We start from the raw sequence: 22338 nt of genomic DNA, 5'->3' as shown, positions 1-22338 counted from the left end.
CTGAAATTGCTAATAACTCTGAGGGTGCTCTTCCTCTTGAAAATGGCTTGGGTCATGGATAGCTTTCTTTTATGCAGGCATCTATCAGGGCATCTGCTTAAGGGCACATCTCATCGTGGATGATGTACACCAGAGATTGGGAATCTGTGGCCTTTCAGAGCCCCAGCTAGCACAGCCAATGGTCAGGGTTGCTGATAATATCTGAAGATTACAGGTTCCCCCATCCCTCGTGTAGATTGTGTTTGGTGCTGGGTAGAAAGTCTTGCTTTGTGGCAGGGTCCTATCTAAACAGCTTTCTTCCTGCTCTTTCATTTTCGGATGCATAATTCACTTGCTTCTGATTAAATTCTCTTGTTTGGAATTCATTTATGTATTTTTGTTCCACCCAATGAATATTGCAAAAATGCTTCCTCATTTGCACAAATGGTCCACCCAAGTCATTAGGGGATGAAGAAGAATCTCCTTTACATAGCCTTACATTAATAATGTAGCTGCACAGTAAATACGGCCATTTTGAAACGTTTCCTTGCATCGGAGTGTGAATCATTGGAATTCAACTTCAAAATGGAGAGGTTTAACATAAAAAGGAACATTATTGTTTCTTTCTTGTTTAGGACCAGGGTGCTTTGGCCATTAGAAGCAGGCATATGTTAAAAAGTAAGACTTTAATCTTACAACACATATTTGGAAGGAAGTCCCATTGAGTTCTTTTTAGCAGGTAAACTCTGGATTATGCTTCATGCAAATTCCCCCAATGCATGAAGCTGCTACCTGTTTTTCCACTTGCTTCTGTATGGAGGAGACCCAGGTAGCCAGGACTGATATAGGCTCCTCACAATTTACCTAAAGTTAAATAATGTTGACTGATAACTTCCAGTTTGAAGTATTGGGATTAGAAGAAGAGCCACTCCTCTAAATGTGCTTGCAGCTGGAAAACAGTGCTGAGGCTATAATAATAAAATAAAGAAAGGTATGTATTCATTGATTTTCTTTTTCATTTCACTCTGGAGGTAAATAACCGTAAGTAGAAACTGATTCTAGATTTGCCTTGGTTGTTTGACATCACAATTAGGTGGACCTGCTTCTTACAGTAGAGGCTGAGGTTCCCTTGGAACAACATCAGATATGTGGCACAACATTAGATATGTATGATCAGACCAAAGGTCTGTGTAGTCCAGCCTTCTGTTTCTTATAGCAACCACAGCCACATGCTTCCTGGAAGACCCTTGAATCTCCATTGATGTGAAACTCAGTAAAATGCATGGACTACCTTTTAGGGTTGAGGACAAGGAAGGTGGCGTACTAAATTTCTAGCTGGATACAGGATTTGTACTCATGGTTATGAGTAAAGCAAATTATGGAAACCATATTTATGTTGTTATCTCATCCTTGGCTCGTGTGAATGGTTTCTTTTAAACCATAACATCTTCTTGTGTTTTTGATGCATTTCATTTGCATTTGCATTTGCATTCTGAGTGATTTTGCCCTCACCATCAGTGCATTTGCTGTGGCACACTTTCTAGTTGTTGGAAGGTTACAGTTTCGAATACTGATTTGCTTGATTCTGTAAGCAACTCACATTTATGTGCTATAGGATGGAATGTAGCTACTCCCATACTCCCTCTAGAAGACTTAGCTAAGTCAGGAATGATATTTTTCTCCTGCGTACTTTTTTTTTGAAGGAAATGTGAGTGAGCTCCAATATTCTCTTTTAATTATGAAGGGTCTACAAGGTATACAAAGAAAGAATAGGTTTGAACATTGATATAGGTATAAGGAAATGAACATAGGATTAAATTGGCCTGTAGCTATAGTGGTCTGAAGTGGCGTGCATGAAGGAAGGCTTTGTTTGTGACACCTGTCACCGCTACAGTGCCTGTAGCACAAGTGTTCATGGGGCTGACTTGGGGTTTTCATTATTAATCCGCTACATGCACTCAATTAATTATATTAAGACACATAACAAGCTGCACTTCTGGATAAGTAACTGATGAAGCCAGTAGTAAATTTCTTTTGACTATTGTTTCCTCAACCGTATGCTTTGTACAAAAATATGCTTGGCTGCTCATGCGTTTTCTGCTGCTGCTGCTATTTAACATTAATTCAGCATGCCATTCATTAAGCAGTTTTAAAAAATAGTTTTGTTTTAATTGTGGATTTAACTGGAAGCAGAGTAGATCTTGGCCCCTATACTCACTCCCAGCAGGGAGTTAAATAATGCACTCTGAGTTTTACAGATGAACAAATTTCAGATAAGTAGCATTTAACAAATATCCTGACCCATTTTGTGTGATAGTAATTGATCCATTCAGAGCAGAAATCCCAACGAGATATAACTTAAGTGGAATGATCATGCTAATTGGATAGGCGTGACAGTCTTTATTGAAGTGTTTTATTAATAGCATGCAAGACTGGTTAGGAAATGTGTATGTTTTGTAGCTAGAGGCTGTAGAAATGAGATGACCAACCATATTGGGTTGGCGCTTGCTATCACTTCAGTGATTACAGTTTTCATCATCATGGGCACCAGCCATAGCTTTCTTTGTTTTCCCATCCAAAAGTAGTTCAGTAACTACAGCGAAGTCATATAGGATTGTCTGCAGTTTCAGAGGAGACTGCTTATCATTCAAAAGAGACTGTCAGAGTAAAATTGGATACCACAGACCCAATGTTGTGCCATGGATGAAAGCTTAGTGTGGTTTTTTGGTTATCAGTTTGTCGCTTGCCAAATGCAAATAGCAGTCCACTTTACAGTGTTGGTATTATGTGAACAATTAACAGCAAATAATTTATTAGAAATTCCCCTGGGGACTGAAGGAGCTGATTCTTGAAATCTTATCTGGTGGGGAAGGAGCTGTAAGTTCTGAGATGGGAGTTGGAGATTGGGGGCTGCACTTGTGTCACCCTCAAGTACGTATGCAAACCAAATCAATATTAGGGCATTTTCTTCCTTCCTCCACTTCCTGGAATTCCCTTCTGTGGGTAAACCCACAATCACAAAGCCTCAATGACTGGTGACGATGAGGTGAGAAGAAATCATAAGCAGTGCCATTGCAAGATTGGAGGATAAATAGCAGTGTGAATACAGGGGTTTTAATCAGAACTGTGGCAAGGGCAGGAAGTCACATCTCCCTTTCCCATGTGCGTGGTCTTGATCCTGAGGGATGCCCCCTGCAGATGTAATTTAACATTTAAAACTAGACACATTCATTGTCATCAATCCGTTCGCATTTGTCTGGGTTGGCCTTTAGACTTTGCTTTCTCCCCAACATTCATTTTGCAAGTACTGTATTGTGATCCCCCTCCTCCTGTTTGGGGGCCAGTAAACATTCTTGCCTCCCCCCCCCCCCATGTGCATTCTGAAGTGGTATGGTCTAAGAATGCGTACTTCATGTATTTTGTCTCTGAGTCACATGTTGCATATTTGTTATCCTTCTTGCAATCCTTTGAACTACCAGAAACTGGTGGTTTGTGGCCAGTTTAAGCAGGAATCGCAGAGAGTGTGACAATGATATGGCAGGCCTCTGCAGCTGTTCATGAGTAGCAAAAAGAGTAAATGTCCCATCAGTGTTCTAGTTCCATACAACTGAAGACTACCTCTATGAAGCCCTGCTCTCGGTTCTGATGTGCTAATAGATTAATCTCATTTAACAACCCTGTATCCCAATTGTAAACATAGTACTCTGCACATGAAAAAATGAGAAAATAGGTCAAGTAATTCTTTCTGTTGGTGTAACAGTGCTCTTTACAGAATGACAATAAAGCACCCATTCGGGTCATTTTTATTGACACAATCTAAAGCCATTACTTTAGAAGTTTTAATATATCCGTTGGCTTGATTTGTGTAATGTAGCCCAACTGCTGTTGGTGAGAATTGGATTCTCTTACTTCCTGGAGCAGTTTTCAGCAAGAAACAAAATAAGTTTCTGTCTCTAGTGTGTTGTTCCACGCTGGAGGATGTGCTTCGGACATTCATTCCTAAGCAGATTTCCTTCCTTGCTTCAGTCGCCAGGAAAAATGGAAATTAGAGACACCTTCTGAAAACATTTACTAGAAGCCCATTTCTCCCTTCTTTCCACCGTCCCCCAATATCCAGACTTTATTGTCTGTAAGTTCCAGCCAATCAAAGGAAGCTCAGATACAGTATAGCAGTGCCCTAAAATACACGAAAGTAGCTGTTTTATTGACACCTCAAGATGGCTGAAAGTGATTTCACCTCTCACTGTCAGCATCCTTGCCATTGGCACACTTTGCAATTGTGGAGAATCACAGTTTTGAAAACTAACTTAGTTGATTCTATAAACAACTGAAGTCTACTGTTCAAAACTGTTCCAGAGCTACTGTGAGATTCCTTCTGTGCTAGGATGTAACAAAGTTACTCCAAGACTCGCCCTAGAAGAAGACTTGGCTAGGTCAGGAACAATAGCTTTCTCCTGCATGCTCTCTTTTTGAAGGAAGTATGAGTGAGCTCCAATATTCTCTTTTCAGTATGAAGGATATACATGGCATGCAATCAAAAAGCAGAGTGAAAGCTTTGAACATTGAGATGTAGCTATTTTCCTGAAACCTCAAGATGGCTGAAAGAGGCCTTTGCCTTAGTCATGACATGATGGTGACCAAAATAAAAGATTGTGTGCAGTTTTCAGATTTTGTTAGAATGTTGCTTTCCCCTACGTTTCCCTTAAATACCGTAAACAAATGAAAGGAGGGAAATGGGGACACTTTCTGGGCTGGCATCAGAACCCAGCATCCTTGGGCCTTTGATGCCCAGCAAGGACCATCAGTGATGCCTCTCCTAGTCCCCTCATCTTCAAACAGATTCTGGCAGGATACTCAAAGCAGCACTAGACAGCTGGGTCTATCTTCCTTTTCTTTTCTCAGTTTCCCTTACAGTGATGCTACCTTGGGGGCATTCTTTGAAATTAACATTTGCTAGGTCCATCTAGAGTGGTATTAAACTACCACATCCTGTCAATGCATGGATTTCTGCTTGCGCAGTGGGACTTGCCTCCCTCTCCTCCCCTAATACCCCAGCCCCCAAACCTGCTGCAGTGGGTTGGGGGAACAGATTTGGGGGAAGTGTTGTGGGGAGAAGGGAGAGAAGAGTCCATTGCTCAAGCAGAAATCCTTGCACTGACTGAAGATTCGCGTAGTGTTACATTGGATACCACCCATAGGGAAGAATTCAGTGTCTCACTATGCTGTTCTGTCCAGACCAGCATTGTAGCTTGCCAAATGGAACAATCTCCTCTGCATGCTGTTCTGGGGTTTCTCCTGTCCCTGGCACGTGAACTAATTGTAGGGGAAGGGGGTGGGGCAAGCAAGGAGAGGAGATGGGAATGCCCCATTGCACAAGTGGAAGTCCTTAGGTGGGCTTCCACTAACAGAACTCATCAGTTGAATTCCACCCTTAGGGTTTTCAGTACATAGTTACAGAGGATTTTGAGGGACTGCAATGCACATATTTCCTTGACTCTGTTTTTTACTAAAAAAATAAAAATAAAATTGAAATGACGATAGGAGCCTATCCTTCATAAATAATAATAAAACGATGGTCCGCTCCAATCTGTGCACTTTCTTGACAGCTTTGAATTTCAACAGCTGGTGCAGGTCCAAATGAAAGCAAAATTTCTCCAAATGTGGAAGATTTTAATAGTGTCTCTAGATAAATGAGAAACGGTAATCCTTATTTTTCCATGCAATATTTTTGTTGAGCGCAGGCAGAGAACAGGTCAGAGAAGACTGAACGTATGGTTTTCAAATCCTCGTAGACCATAATCCTGTGAATAAATCAGGATGACTCATTAGCTGGAAAGCAGTGCAGGCTGTTTTTGCTGAGGCAAACAGCTATTTCTGTATCAGGCTGTTTATGTTTTCAAAAAACCTGATAATATTTTTAATGACCTGGGTTGCTGAAATGTCTCATGGCCTTTTACACACTTTGAGGCTGAAATCTAATGCTGCTTTAAGGTGGCTTTTGCACATGTCTCAGAGGCAAGTGGCAGCAGAAGGAGCGTGAATCACTCAAGCGCTCTGTTTAACCACATCCATATTCTTGTGTTCAGGGAGGAAAACAGATAGATCCTTCCAGGTATGATACGCATTTTCCAGATGGATAGGTAGAATTATGCATCTTCTGTGTGTGTGTGCGTTGTACACATTGTCCCTTCAGATGAGAACCTCCCTTGGGAGATGGGAGTGGAAGTATGAGTCAGTCTTTCTTCTCCTTTCACCATTTCTAAAGAATATTCAAAGAGACACTGAAGCTGAAGGTATATTTATTATTAAATTATTAAAAGTGTTTCTGCTTATCTTTCCAATCCAATAGATGGCACTCAAGGCCTCCTTTCATACATTTGATACTATTAGCTGGCACCAATGACAAGCTTAAAGCACAAGATGTGATAAGGTTCCCTATGTCTGTGTTTTGACCAATGACAAGCTGCCATAGATAATTAAATCTTATCACTTTCCAGCCTGGTTTTTAATTTGCTGCAGTTTTCTGAGGGAGCGATTTGTGTTAACCTACAACTGGTCCACACAAAATAAGACAGGCATGGGTGCCTTTTAAAGCAGCTGTCTCTGTGTAGCATGTTGAAGTTTTTCTCTTTTCTTTTTAAGGCTATGGTGACATTTAAAAAAAAACAAAAAACATGCTACCCCACCCTGAAGTATGCAGCAAATTTCTCTGTGTGTGCCATTGGGCTGCCACAGGAAACAATCTTTAAATGACCTTCATGTTGTGTGCTTGTTTGCACCAGCCCTAACATGTTTCTTCTCTTGCATTATTACATTACCATGTGGATTAATATGAAGACTTGCCTTGACAGTCCTGGTTGATGAAGATAGGCTAGTTGGAGGAGCGAGATGCTCACATTACCTCTGGGTCTCTATCTGCTTTGTTGCTAAACATATCTCCTTAAGTCATTAGGGGTGTTGATCCAGTATCCTCCAGTAACATTAATCCCCCAAAATAAACATCCATTCAGTATCTTATGCTGAAGGTTATGTTAATATTTATCAAATGCATTAAGTGACGCTGTCCATTTGTTAGAGTGCTGAATCTGGACCAGTTTTATTGAGTTCTGGCTCCAATTGGTTTACTGATTGACTATGTACATTGATTAGCTATATGTTCTACAGCCTTGCTTCCCATATGGAAAAGAGAGATTTTAATGACCACCTCACAGTAGTGTTTCATTCTTTCTTATAATATTTATTGGAAAATGCTTTACATTACAGAAGTGCAATGAAAGAATAAAGCATTTTTGCTCAAGTAAACACGTTTTCCTCCCTGCTCCCCTTTACAAAAGAATCACAAGCCCTGCAGAATATTCAGAGTAGCACAGATGGAAAGAATAATTTAAAATATTAGCAAAATTTACAAGTAATTATCGGAAGCAGGCAGGACATGAAAGGAGCTCAGAACTAAGAGCTGCATTTGATAGAAAACACAAGAATATAATACGTTACTGTATTGATTTTAGTTTTGTCTATAACGGATTTCCAATGGATTCTATTATTCAGTTGAAATGTTAGGTATTTGCAAATGAATGAACTTTGTTTGTCGAGGATTTATTGCAAATGAAATTAGAAGCTGCAGCATTTTATAAAGTGATACTGAGTAGTCCTTAGTCTGAATCCGTGCTTGAGCTTTCCCTTAACTGGGTGGCATTATCAGAAAAGACTACATAAGTGTCCAGTCTAAGCAAGGTGTCTGCTCTCAGTTCTTGGATACAGGGACAAGGTTGTAGAGCAAACAGACAAGGATAAGGCTAGAGCAAGTCAGGTCTGAGAGGCCAAAGGTAGGGGCATAATTAGTACAAGGGACATGGATAAACTAGGGCTAGGACAAGGCACTCATCACAAAAAAAGTTGTTTGGACTGATGGGGCAGCTCTCAGGCCAGACCATTATAGGCCCAGGTGTGCAGGCATTGATTGACCTGTCAATTCAGCTGACAACTAATTCAGCCTAGTTGGGGCTCATGCTTAGCCTCACTCACCCTTTGCCCCACTCTGTCCAGGCACTGGTTCGTGCTTAAAAGCTCCATGTCCAAGCTTTTTTTAAAAAATGCCTGAGAGCTTTTCCCACATAAAACTGCTCTTTAGTGCTCCATTGGAGCAAATGTCAATTCAGGTTTTTTGCTGATTTCCTGGAAAAAGTGGAGGAAAGATAAGAGTGGAGAAGCCCTTCATCTGCCTGGTTCAAGACCTCCTTTCCTCAGTGCCTTGCAGTAAATGAAATACTTTCTGAGATCCCACAGGATCATCTTGGTCCTTGTGATACTTTTCCTGATTTGCAGTATATACTCAAGTTGAGTTTCTAACATTGTGGTCTTAACTCCCAAGCATTTGGAGTGATTTGGCTTTTCAATTTCCTTTTTACCAACCTCCTCATTTTGGGGACATTTCCTCTTTTGAAATCAAATGTGACCTTGTTGGATTTCCTTGGTGACCTAGCCATTTACATGTATATTTAATTTTACAGCTTAATGGTCACAGTTCCCCATTGGCTCAACAATGCTTAAATCTTGTACCAAGTCCTGTATGCCACTCAAGATTAAGTCTAGGGTCACCGCCCTTCTGGTCAGTTCCAACACCAACTGTTCTGGAGCACTGTCATTTAGGATACCTAGAATGTTTATCTCTTTGTCATGACTAGAACACATATGTAGCCAGTCTATGTGAGGGTAGTTGAAGTCACCTATTACTACAAGGTTTCCACTTTTAGACGCTACCTTGGTTTCATTCATCATCTCAAGGTCTCCTTGAGCATTTTGCCACTGACCTAGCAGCTGGCATTTTATTCTGAATTGTAATTTTATTGCCCCCCCTTTTTACACCACCTTGTGCATGAAAGGGGTTACAGATATATTTCGGGGGGGGGGGGAATACAGTTACTGATTTTTTTTCCTGATACTGTGTTTTAGCGCACAGGAATCATTGAGCAAAAGCAAAGTGAATAAGGATTTCAGCAAAACTGTGCATTTTTATCTTAGGCACAGGCGCTGATGTTGAAGATCCTCAAGTGAAAGACCTGGGCAAACGCACCCCAAAACAGACAGACAACCCCTTTTAAAAGGAGTTATACAACCTCCCCCTCGCCCCCTGGCACCTTAAATACAGCAAGAAAAGGAAGCAGATAGATCACTTCAGTGAAAACAAGCCTCTCTTGCCTGGCAGAAAAGTAGCTAGGGAATATTGGAGACAGCTTTATGCTGATCTTTAATGTACCCATAACAGCAGACTCAGAGGCAGGAAGTTCTTAACTACTCAATCCCCCAGAAATATTTTAAAGAGTAGATGCCTAGATTGAACTCATTCTTATAAAACCTGGTGCTTTAGCACTAACCTGAAGGGCTCTCACATCTCCCTAGTAACACTTTGTGCTGCTGTGAAGGGAGGCCTGTTTCACACACAGCCCTAGATTTCTCCGCAAGACCCTCCAAGCAATGATTTTAAGCGCTGAGAAGAGGTAAGGTGCCATTGAAATGAAATTGTGTTTTACTCTTTGTAGACAGGAAGGTTGCACGCTCCCTCTCCTCCAGCAGCATGCCATACAGCAGCGAAAACGACTCCGACCGCGAGACGGGAAAGCGAGGCCGCAAGCGAGAGAAGACCGACAGGCATTCAGGGTATGAAAGTGAAACCGCAAAGACCCAAAGAGAGGAAGGCCAAGGAACCGACGTGGAGGAAGAGCCAGACGTGGGGGACGCCCCCAGCAAAGCAGCCAGAGACGTGCCACACACCTCTCACAAAGTCAGGAAGGCAAGAAGTCAAGACTCAAGTCCAGGCAGTGAGGAAGGCAAGGTTGTAGGTTCGGTGCACAGGAGTATGAGGGACGACAGGGAGAAGGATGTGTTAGGGCATTCTGAACACAGCCGTCGAGCAGAGACCAGAAGCAGAGGACCTTCTGAAGATGAGGATGAAGGTGGTAAGTATGGTCTGCAGTCAGAAATCTGATGGGTCCATTGCATACCAGTGTGTGGCGTTGCTTGTTCTTGACTGACTGCATCCTTTTGCATTCTAAGCTTTGATGATGGCATGTGAAACACAACATTATTGTTAGAACAATGTGATTCCCCCTCCCACCCCCAGTTTACTGTGTGTGCCAAATTGCTGGCAGTGTCATGCACCGAAACCTCCATGCCATGCTGTTGTTTCGGGTGCTATAATTGTGGTCTGTGTGATTTAACATGTAAGGCTTTGGCGAGCTTTCCTCTTGTCTCCATCACTATCGTTTGCGTGGCATTTTGTGACAGCTGAATTTATTACTTTCCTCGATAGAAAACAGAGACAAGCAGGTGAAATGGATCTGAGATCAAGCAGTGCCCAAACTTGATTGCCATCCCGTCTGAAAGCACAGCTGGAAAGGCTATTTATCAACATAGGGAAAAACAATTGCATCAAACGAAGTTAATTAGTGTATACTTCTTGTAGGTTCAGAGACATAATGACATCTAAACCACATCTTTGTGTTCTTTTATTGTTTGGAGTGATGAATATGTGAGACACGAGATAAAAGTTTCTGTTTCACATTTTTTATTGTGAGATTATGGACAAGTTTCATAGCTTTAAACTTAGCAAATTAAAAATAGGAGTATAGGAGTCTGCCTTATATCCAATCAGACTATTCATCCTATCCAGTATTGCCTACTCTGATTGCCAGCGACTCTCCAAAGCCTTAAGCAGAGGTCATTCATATCACCTGCTATCTGACCTTTTAAGCTGGAGATGCCAATAATTGAATTCTGGGCCTTCTGTACACAAAGCACATGCTCTATCAACAAGCTATGGTATGGCCCCTCCTCTAAAACCATATATATAATTATTATTATTATTTTGGATCATAAAATGCATACTGTTTGCACAATCATTTCCTATTTTTTCTGGGTCTAAACCCCTTGGAGGGAAAGAAACAATTAAGGTGTGTATTATTATTATTATTATTATTTAACTGTAGATCATAGTGAAATCATTCTAGTCACTTAATATCAACCCATAGTGATGCAGACACGAAAGAAAGCCATAAGTCATGCTAACTCTTCTGATTTGTATTTTTATCTGCAATCATCTGGTGGTGAATTATACAGTGATCTTGCTTCCTATTAATAGACATTGATGGTTTATTTCTTATTGCTTTGTGCTGTTCAATGGAATAGTTTGGCATGTGCAGAATGTTATGAAAATTGGAATGGTTTGCAAACATCTTTGGGCTGGGTTGCTTTTCATTGCCTTGCAATTTGTTATGTATCTAACACGGAGGAAAATTGAAAAAAACAGAGCGAAAAGTACAGTTCTGGATGATTGTGCTGAATTATTTATGGGTGTTTTAGTTGTTTGAAATCTTTCCCTTCATCCATATGCTGGATTCTCAATGTGAGCAACTTCCCAATTAGACTGTTAGATGAGATGAATATTTAAGTACTGTTGAAGAATGAAGTTATTAACCACTTAACAAGTACACACATAGGATTAAGTGCTCTAATACAAAATGGAAGCATGAAGTAATCATGTGGGTTGAGTTAATGGCCTGCCACAGATTTTAGTGCAGAAGGGTATCATCATTTCTGTTTAGCTCAGATTTCTGAACATGGTAATTAAACAGTTGTTTGATAGTCCTGGATCTGAATTAACATAGCATTTAGCAGAGGATGTCTCCAGACTCTACTGCTGTGGTAGCTGGAGGTGTTGAGATTTTTGCCTGGCTACTGAAATTATCTTCTGCCTCTCCCTTTTTTTCTTTCTTTTTTTGGAAAAAGGTGTCCCCCCCCCCCCCAGTCTGCTGAATGTCTGCTTGAATAGGGTTGATCATGGCTGATATAGGGGGAGACAAAAGAAAAACAAAAACAAAAATAAAACATGATCAGTGGACTTTATTTTGTAGCAAGAAAGAGAAACCCCCCCTACAGAAGCAGGCTTCCATGTATGTTGAGGGTGCAGGGGTCCATTCTGGATGAGCATTTGGATCTACATCTACATATTGTGAGCTGCCTTGGGTCCTATACTGGTAGAAAGGCAGGACTGAAATAAAACAAGTACATCTTAGTAATAACAATAATAATTTTATTATTTATACTCCACCCATCTATCTGGGTTGCCCCAGCTACTCTGGGTGGCTTCCAGCACATATAAAAACATAATAAGACATCAGATATCAAAAACCTCCTGGTACAGGGCTGCCTTCTGATGTCTTCTAAAAGTTGTATAATTATTTGTCTCCTAGACACATCCAGACCCTTCCGCCACTGGTTGTAGGCAGCATGACTAGAATGGGATAGGTGCCAGTGTGTGCATAATTTATTGCAGCATCAAGCCTCTCACTGCAATGACCTACCTGTTTCACCCATGCTGCAGAACTGGAAGAAAATCATCCTTACACACCAAGTGCTTTAAACTCCTTGTGTACAAGACTTGTTCACAAAGCAATACTGGGGAGGGTTCAGATCCCAATGGGGCTAATGAGGTGTGTACACCTAGGCAGAACCCATCAGGCTTCCTCTTTTAAAAGAAACCTACACTAATGCCAGAGAGCTTTGCAACTTTCAGCAGTGATTTCTTTTTATATACATGTCATTTTGGAGACGAGAAGGAAAAAAAAAATCTTCTGTTTCTGTTTCGGGAATAGTGGTTGCTAAGCTAATAGGAATGCAATATTAATAATACATACTCTGTTAAGAACAAGTAAAATGTAAATAAACTTTATTGCATAAGCACTGAGGTTACAATGAAAATATTAGCACAACTTTAAACTGTGTCATGGCCTAATAAGAATGTGGTGGAAATGTAGCAGAATAGGACATGTTTCTTCTCATGCGTTTAGGAATATCAAATGTTTGTTGAAGCCTGGGGATTTGCATTCGGATCTGCCCATGCATCAAAATGAGATGAAGCTCACAAGCTATTTAACCTGTTTAGAGAATTGATGGAATCATTGGAATTGCATCTGGAAACTTAGTATTCAAAAATGTCCTGAGTTTATCTGCAGGTTTTCTATTGTCTTGTTATTTTGGTTTGTGTGCAAATTAAAAATATTTCTGAACAAAAAGATCACCTTATGATCTGGTGGTATTTTTTGTAACTTGTGTGTTGTTGTTGTTGTTGTTGTAGTAGTAGTGGCAGTTGTTGTTTTGTATTGTGGAAATTCCACTGCATGCAATTTTAATATCTGATGGATGGGATGCTATTTGCTTTATGTATGTGTTCAATGCATCCATGTGGGTGATGTGGATTTTAATTGGCATCCTTAATTGCTAGTAGAGTAACCTGTAAGCCAATGTGTGATCAGCATTTCCCCAATTTCTCTCTTTTGCTCCCTGTTTTGTGATTGTTGTGCTATTTTTTGAAGATGGCAAATCCGTCAAAGAGAAAATAGCTGAGGCCATGGAACATGATCGACTTTTGAGTTCTGAACCTGAACCAAGTGACTCCAGTACGGAGGATGAGGAGGAGGAGAGCATAGCTAAGAAAGATAAACATAAAGGAGATAAACATAAAGGTAAAATCAAATGATAAAGCCTTAAGTGCCACAACCCATTCCAATACTGGTTGATCTTTATTCTTTTTATTTTATACTCTCATCTCATCCTTCTTTTAATTTTCTTCATTTTGTAGTTTTGATTGTGTCTGAATAACTAGCAACAAGAAGGTTGCTTGTTTAGGCTGTTTGGAGGCTGGCTTGTGTGTTTGAGTGTTTTTGTGTGCTTTGCCATGTCTGATACAGCAGATTTCTTAAATTCTTAAAGCTGCACTGATCAGACTTGAACCACCAGGTTAGAATGAACCCACATTTTAACCAGTATTCCCATTAAGGAAGAGCAAGCAAGCACCAAAAATGTTGCTTTCTGCTAGATGGTATGGGGAGATGTGGAGCAGAATCAACAACACATGTCCTGCAATGTCCGGTTTGAGCCTTAATTACCCAAATTCTACTTGAAAGTCTTGGCCTACATGATAGATAGGCATGTGCTTGACTAGACTAATGGAGGAGGATAAAGAAGAAAGCTTTTGATGTTTCCTCCTACTTCACACTATACTGTACAAATTTTACAATTTCCATAAACAATTTTGTCACTAGGGAAATGGTGGTTTTTCCTAACAATACTGCTTCACTCCCCTCACTACCTCTCTTGACCTTCTGGCTGAATTATAACCACTCTCTCCAGCTCTATTCCCCTCAGATGCAGCTTTTTGATTCCAGGATTTGTCTGGTATGATTGCATTGTTCATTGAACATCACACATAAGGGCATAGATGGATGCCATCAGCACTTCAGCTCCTACAATTTTTCCTGCAAAGTGTTTAGATTATACAAGCATACAAGTCAGGAAGAAACCATTTCTCTGTATAGATGTCAATATGATTCTTTCCACTCCTTTATATCCTTTAATATTTTAGAACATAATTTATCAAACGTAGTTTATCAAGCATAATTAATAACATGTAGGGTTGTGAAGTATCTCCCAACTTAATGACAACAGCTCCAATAGGAAAAATAAAGTTAGGCTACAGCCTATATACCCTTTGCTGGGTGGAAAGTTGGACATGCATAGGATTGGACAGCCAGTTCCACTACTGAAATCAATGAGAACAGTTAATCCCAACCTGCATAAATTTTGATCAGGGTGTGGAGTACTGCTCCCTTTTCTTTTGATACTGGGGTCCCAGTTGTTTTTTGAGCCCCCCATTCTCCCACTTGTGTATGTGTGTGTGTATGTATGTATCAATATATATATGCTTGATTTAATGGCTGCCAGATGCCTTTGATCTCTGCAATGCTATCATTCAGCAACTCTTCACTTGGTATGGAGCTATTCTGCAAGATGAACTTGCTGTCTGAGTATTTATATTCCAGTTTCAGTGACATGGCTAATCTCAATATCTGTTCATGGGCAAGGCTATTGGGAAAAGAAGGGTTGACTGACAACTTTCTGCTTATATAGAAATTGCTGCTTCTAAAAAATGTGGGAGTGGGCAGAAACATGTGGCAGTTTCTTAAGCAGGACAAAATGGGTCAAAGCAGGAGAAGGCTCCTTCCTGCATTATTGTGCCTTGACTTCTATAGAATCATGTGGGTCCAGAAAATTAACATGTCCTGTGTATTCCCACGAGATAGCTTCCTTCACACATCAGTCCCTCATGGGTTAATCCACACAATCTAGTCCACAAGTTGTCAGTGCAGGATCTCATCAGATGATTCACAATGGCTAAGCCAAGCCATTCTCTGCAAGGAAGGTTGAAAAATATGACACCTTTCATTGCAATGTATTTTTTTTTAAAGAAAAAGCCCAACCCAACACTGATAGAGTTATCACAATTACAACTCATGCTGTGCTTATTTTAATAGTGCCAGATGGAGCTTCCTTGGCAAAAGAATCGAGAGCGCTTGAATCACAGAAGGTTGCGGGGCAAGTGGAACATGCAAGACAGATGGTGGGCAAGGAAAGAGCACTTGACGAAGAGGAGCTTGCCGATGAGGAAGGCCCCGAAGAAACAGTTTTGGGAGAAGAATTGCGAGGCAAAGATGTAACAGTTCGTAAAGCAAAACGAGCAGGAAATAAGGAGCTTGCAGCAGAACTGGAGGAAGAAGCAGTAGCAGAATCAGATTTGGACAATGCCGAAAATGAAGTCATGCATCAGGAAGGAAAGGCAGCTGGGGGAAAGGCCAAAGCAGAGAAAAAACTCAAAAAACCAAAGAGTTCTCTGGGGAAGGGAGAGAAAACACAAGATGAAGAAGAAGCTTTGGGAGATGATATGGAAAGTAAGGAAGGCAAATTCTTGAAGGGAGGTGTGAAGGACAAAATATACCCGAAAATCCAACTGGAGGATGGTTCTTTTGCGGAAGCAGAAGACATGGCTCCGGGGCCAAACCTTGAAGGGGTTGTCTCCACAGATGAGGAAAAAGCAGCTGTTTCTGGAGCCCTAGTATATGGCAGCAAAGGTGTCAGACAAGGAGTTTCATCTGAAATGGAGGAAATAGTCCAAGACATTTCAGGCCTGTGGGGGGGTGAGACCAAAAAAACATCTCTAGAAGTGAAACAGAAGAAAAGAATGTCTAGAGACGAAGGTTCAGCTCAACAGAAACTAGCACCTCGGGTGGGTGAACCATTTTCGGAAAGTGAGGCTGAGGGGGTCGTTTCAGCAGCAGAAGATGAAGAAATGAGAGGCCAGGGAGCAAAAGTAATACGACAGGCGGGGAGGTCAGCAGTGAAGCCAAGTTCAGAAAGAAGGGCTGGAAGGAAAACACACTTAGAAGTGAGAGAGAGAAAAAGAATATCTAGAGATGAAGGTTCAGCTCAAGAGGAACTAGAACCTTGGGAAGGTGAAACCTTGACAGAGAGTGAGGCTGAGGGGGTCATTTCAGGAGCAGAAGATGAAGACATGACAGCCCAGGAAGCAAGAACTATACGAAAGGCAGAGAGGTCAGCAGTCAAGCCGAGTTCAGAAAGAAGGGCTGGAAGGAAAACACACGTAGAAGTGAGAGAGAAGAAAAGAATATCTAGAGACGAAGGTTCAGCTCAAGAGGAACTAGAACCTTGGGAAGGTGAATCCTTATCAGAGAGTGAGGCTGAGGGGGTCATTTCAGGAGCAGAAGATGAAGATACGACAGCCCAGGAAGCAAGAGTAATACGAAAGGCAGATAGGTCAGCGGTCAAGCCAAGTTCAGAAAGAAGGGCTGGAAGAAAACCACACTTAGAAGTGAGAGAGAAGAAAAGAATATCTAGAGATGAAGGTTCAGCTCAAGAGGAACTAGAACCTTGGGAAGGTGAACCCTTGACAGAGAGTGAGGCTGAGGGGGTCATTTCAGGAGCAGAAGATGAAGACATGACAGCCCAGGAAGCAAGAACTATACGAAAGGCAGAGAGGTCAGCAGTCAAGCCGAGTTCAGAAAGAAGGGCTGGAAGGAAAACACACTTAGAAGTGAGAGAGAGAAAAAGAATATCTAGAGATGAAGGTTCAGCTAAAGAGGAACTAGAACCTTGGGAAGGTGAACCCTTGACAGAGAGTGAGGCTGAGGGGGTCATTTCAGGAGCAGAAGATGAAGACATGACAGCCCAGGAAGCAAGAACTATACGAAAGGCAGAGAGGTCAGCAGTCAAGCCGAGTTCAGAAAGAAGGGCTGGAAGGAAAACACACGTAGAAGTGAGAAAGAAGAAAAGAATATCTAGAGATGAAGATTCAGCTCAAGAGGAACCAGAACCTTTGGAAAGTGAACCCTTGTTGGACACTGAGGGTGAGGCAGTTGTTTCAGCAGCAGAAGATGAGTATACGACAGCCCAGGAAGCAAGAACAATACGAAAGGCAGATAGGTCAGCAGTCAAGCCAAGTTCAGAAAGAAGGTCTGGAAAGAAAATGTATCAACAAGAGAAGAAAAGAATATCTAGAGACGAAGGTGCAGCTGGACAGAAACTGGAATCTGAGGTGGATGAACCCTTGTCGGACATTGAGGCTGAGGAGGCCATTTCTGGAGCAGAAGATGAAGATACGACAGCCCAGGAAGCAAGAGTAATACGAAAGGCAGAGAGGTCAGCAGTCAAGCCGAGTTCAGAAAGAAGGGCTGGAAGAAAACCACACTTAGAAGTGAGAGAGAAGAAAAGAATATCTAGAGATGAAGGTTCAGCTCAAGAGGAACTAGAACCTTGGGAAGGTGAACCCTTGTCGGAGAGTGAGGCTGAGGGAGTCGTTTCAGGAGCAGAAGATGAGGATACGACAGCCCAGGAAGCAAGAATAATACGAAAGACAGAGAGGTCAGCAGTGAAGCCGAGTTCAGAAAGAAAGGCTGGAAGGAAAAAACACGTAGAAGTGGGAAAGAAGAAAAGAATATCTAGAGATGAAGGTTCAGCTCAAGAGGAACTAGAACCTTGGGAAGGTGAACCCTTGTCGGAGAGTGAGGCTGAGGGAGTCGTTTCAGGAGCAGAAGATGAGGATACGACAGCCCAGGAAGCAAGAATAATACGAAAGACAGAGAGGTCAGCAGTCAAGCCAAGTTCAGAAAGAAAGGCTGGAAGGAAAACACACGTAGAAGTGAGAAAGAAGAAAAGAATATCTAGAGACGAAGGTTCAGCTCAAGAGGAACTAGAACCTCGGGAAGGTGAACCCTTATCAGAGAGTGAGGCTGAGGAGGTCATTTCAGGAGCAGAAGATGAAGATACAACACCCCAGGAAGCAAGAACAATACGAAAGGCAGATAGGTCAGTGGTCAAGCCAAGTTCAGAAAGAAGGTCTGGAAGGAAAATGTATCAACAAGAGAAGAAAAGAATATCTAGAGATGAAGGTTCAGCTGGACAGAAACTGGAATCTGAGGTGGGCAAACCCTTGTCAGAGAGCGACGCTGAGGGGGTCATTTCAGCAGCAGAAGATGAACATACGACAGCCCAGGAAGCAAGAGTAATACGAAAGGCAGAGAGGTCAGGTGTCAAGACAAGTTCAGAAAGAAGGGCTGGAAGAAGAGCAACACTTGAAGGTGTGGTGGCCAGTGCAGAAGGTGCAGTGGAGGAAGAGGATCTAATTGAAGAGGAGGGTGAGGAAGTTGAAGAGGGAGGGACAGAAGTGATTCTGGGATCTGGAGTGGCAGCACCTAAACAGAAACAAAGAGTAGGAAGAAGGAAGACAGGGGCAGAAGGAGAAGGAGAAGTGGATTTTGAAGAGACAAAGGCAGGGAGAAAGGTGGCAATTAGAAGGAGGACAGAGGCTGAAGTTTCAGGGAAAGAGAGAGAAAGGGGGTCTCTGTCCATGGCACATGAGAATGAAATAGCCCATGGGATGACCATCACAGGAACCCCAAGGATAGCTGGCGTGACAGAGGCATCACACCTATCCGAGCCATTCACACAAAAAGCAGCATTAGCAGAAGGAGGAATGGGCAGTAAAGTCAGCTTCCAAGATGAAGTGGAAAAAACACCAAAAGAGACTGTGGCCGGGAAAATGTCACCTGACCTGGAGGTGCAGGTAGAAGATGCAAGCGATGAAGTAGAGAAGGAAGAGGAGGCATATTACACAGGAGAACCAATGATAACGCTGCGAGATGTGGAGGAAGCTCTGTTGGCAGGGATGCAGAAGTTGATAGAACAAGTATCGTTTATGAGCGAAGAAGTGGAGGAGGAAGAGGAAGAAGAGCCTAAAGAACTTGAGGGGGAAGTTTCAGTAGAAGAGACTCAAATGCTGTCTCACAAGGAGGAGGCTGGGAGGAAAGAAGTTTTTGCAGCTGTAGTAAAAAGAAAAACATGGGGTGCTCAGAGCGACAAAGCCATGGAAGCAGGTACTGAAGAGCCTGTGGAGGAAAAATATAGAAACGAACAGAGGAGAACAGGAGAGGAAGAGTCTCCAGAAGAAAATCTGCCGGTGAAAGAAATTGTTCCCAGCAATGCACAACAGCCTGAAGGACAGCCGCCAGTAAACTTCACATTGCAAATGATCAGCCTAGAATCTTCTCGAACATCTGACTAAGAAGAAGGGGACTAGGAATGAAGGTAAGAGAGAGAGAGAGAGAGAGAGAGAGAGAGAGAGAAATGGCCCCAATCCAAAGAGTTGCTTTAGGCCTGCCTAAGTGTTTGCATTAGCCAATTAGCCATACATGTATGTGTTTGTGTGACTTTTCTCCTTTGAATGGCAAACACTCATCCACAGGAAATAATAATAATAATAATAATAATAATAATAATAATAATAATAATAATAATAATAATAATAACAACCTGTCTTTGAAACTCACCTTACTTCGTTGCCTCCATAGCTATAGCTCTGGAGCAGAGTGCATGAGCCAGCTAAAGTTCCACCTTTCTTGACACTAATTTCACTGGGGAGAGTTGAACATGCACTTACTCATTTACTTGTTACAAATCAATAGGAGTTTAAAGGTGCTTGATTTGACTTTACATGGCTGGTTTTTTAAAATAATAATAAAATATCACACAGACCTCCATCTCCTTGGAGGAATTTGGAGCTGTTTGCATATCGTTTGGGCTGGGGGCTCCCTTCAGGACAGCTTATGGGGCCAGACTGCTTAATGGCTGCAGTAGAACTGCTCAGTTTTCCTTCAGACCATTTTATGGGCCTATGTGTAGCAGGCTAAAATGGCAACTTGGGAAATATATTTTTTACACAGTTTTCTAAACGATTCAACCCAGTTCCTTTAGATCATGAAAATACTGAATGGTAGACCTGATAGGAGCTGTTGCTTGTACATTGGTACCTCTACTTACACACACCTCTGGTTACGTATCCTTTGGGATGTCAGGAGCTTGTCCTACACTCGAGTAGGACCCTGGCAGAGACACATGCCTGACTGGCATGTTCTCTCCCTCCTGGTTGTTTGTTCAGGAGCTTCAAAAGCTTTCTTTTGCCCGAACATCACAGCGACCGATGCCAACTGACACCTGCACACTTAGGGATCCACAGAATCTTCACAGCTTGCATAACAGACCTCAGCAACTCAGCATTTTGGCTAATCTAAACACACACGGAGCACTGCAACATGGCTCCCTCTCTCTCTAGCATCAGACAGCAAAGAGAGAGAACAAAGGACAATAGTCCCACTTCATGGAACACAGTAACACAAACATCCTGTTTCTGTCACTTCCCACTGTGGAGTCAAAACATACACCATCATGTGATAGACAACAATCCCATGACTGCAATCATGGAGCAGAATTCTAACATGGGATACACATGCGGCAAACCTGGAAGTATTTTTCTGGGTTTCGCTGCACGCTTATGCGCAGAAGCGCTTTACCGCACTGCGCGCATGTGCAGAACAGACACCTCCAGTAGCAAAAACCTCAGGATCTGGAACAGATTCCGCCTGCAACCAGAGGTACCACTGTATACCACTCTTCTAAGCAGAGGCTGGTGGTGGCAGATAGCCAAGTTTGGTTTTCTTTAGCAGATGAGATTGCTGGAGAGGCCTTTCTTTGGCATTTTGTTTTGTTTTGTTGTGTTACAGATATACTAGTGGAGGAAGATAACATAAACATTTTAACAGAGAATGCCCACTGCAGTCCCATCAGAGCAAGGCATTCCTGCATCCCAGATGCTTTTGCCTTGCAGAGCTCAAAACTCAGCTCAGCTCTCTCTGTCTGTTTTTCAAACTGACAGCTTTGTTTTTTTCTACCTCACACATAGATCTTGCTTGCACTATTTCATCATTCTTAGCTGTGTGGGTGGGGTTGCACTTATTCCAAAATGGCTCTCACCTTCCGGAGTCATCCCCAGCTAGTGGGCTAGTGTTTGGGGGATAAGGAAGTTGAGAAAGAATATGCAAACATCTTTGAAAGGTCCTTGGTAGAGTAAAGCACTGCTTTAATAGCTCCGAGGATCAACTGCAACCAAAAGGCCAGGCCAGTTTTGAAAGGTTCATTCTGACATTTTGATTCAAAATGGTATGCAAACAGAGGAAAATGGCACACAAACAGTGAGACACCTTCTCTTTGACTCCAGGAACCAAAATTTCTTTACAATATCTTAAGAGATGTCCTAATGCACAGAAAACAAACAACTTTCCAAAGTAGCAGATTAGAATTGCTAGTCCTTGTTACGTCAAACTTGTAATCTGCACCCTATACAGCTAACTTTCTTTTCCTTTTTTGCTTCCTTAGAGTACTCTGGGGTTTGACAGTCCCACTGTGTCATCACTACAGTCCCAAGGCAAGGTGGAAACAATGACTCACCCAACCAAGCATTCTCTCCAATTATTCCACAGCTTCCATTTTCCCTTTTCCATTAGTCATATTACGATTATGATTATTTAGCAACTTTTCCACAAATCACTCTAGGCTGGTGCTGGCTGGGGTGTCTTCCCTCCTTTTTCTTTCTTTTCCTTCATGAGTAGCATAAACATCTGCTGCTTTTTAACCAGAACAGCTCCAGACTAGAGAAATAAGCCTATCTAGCCCATTTCAGAAATAACACTCCTTTATAATTATGAAAGTAATAATCATGAGGCCTGTCCAACAGCTGCCACACATTTCTTTTAAAAAAGCAGAAAATTATTATGTTGCTGGGAACTTCACAAAAATCAGCCAGTTAACTGTGGTGATAGTGAGAGCCACAATGAGGGCTTTATGTAGAATAATAAAACGCCTGAAAAAACTGATGAGAACTGTACATATTGTGATTATATCCATTCAAACCCCCACCCCCCTTGCTGCCTTTGATGTGTCATTTGTGTGGGGTTTTGGGTTTTTTTTTTTTTTTTTGGTGTTTAAGCAAGGCTAGACACATGTGTTCCAATAGAAAGGTGTGTATGTTTTGACCGGGTCTTTTCTACATCCTTTCAAAATATAAATATCAAATGTTCATTTACACTGGGATTAGTTCTGCACCCAGGCACAGAGGGCGCA

At 41.8% G+C, this 22338-nt stretch overlaps 1 protein-coding gene across 4 annotated transcripts in view; it reads left to right on the top strand.

Moving 5' to 3' along the window:
- Positions 1–22091, top strand: part of ERICH3 (glutamate rich 3) — a 60497-nt gene extending 38406 nt beyond the window's left edge. For all 4 annotated transcript variants that reach the window (XM_081866533.1, XM_081866534.1, XM_081866536.1 and 1 more), the window contains 4 exons: positions 9519–9935; positions 13350–13499; positions 15348–19470; positions 21595–22091. In XM_081866533.1, the coding sequence (XP_081722659.1) occupies positions 9519–9935; positions 13350–13499; positions 15348–19447 (4667 nt within the window). In that variant the 3' untranslated portion in view covers positions 19448–19470; positions 21595–22091. The remainder of the gene's footprint in view (positions 1–9518; positions 9936–13349; positions 13500–15347; positions 19471–21594) is intronic.
- Positions 22092–22338: the final 247 nt, after the last annotated feature.

This window comes from Podarcis erhardii (assembly GCF_964252035.2).
Source record: "Podarcis erhardii genome assembly, chromosome: 6".
Lineage (NCBI taxonomy): Eukaryota > Metazoa > Chordata > Lepidosauria > Squamata > Lacertidae > Podarcis > Podarcis erhardii.
The sequence above is the reverse complement of the archived record's forward strand: the minus strand, read 5'-3'. Positions and strand labels throughout refer to the sequence as shown.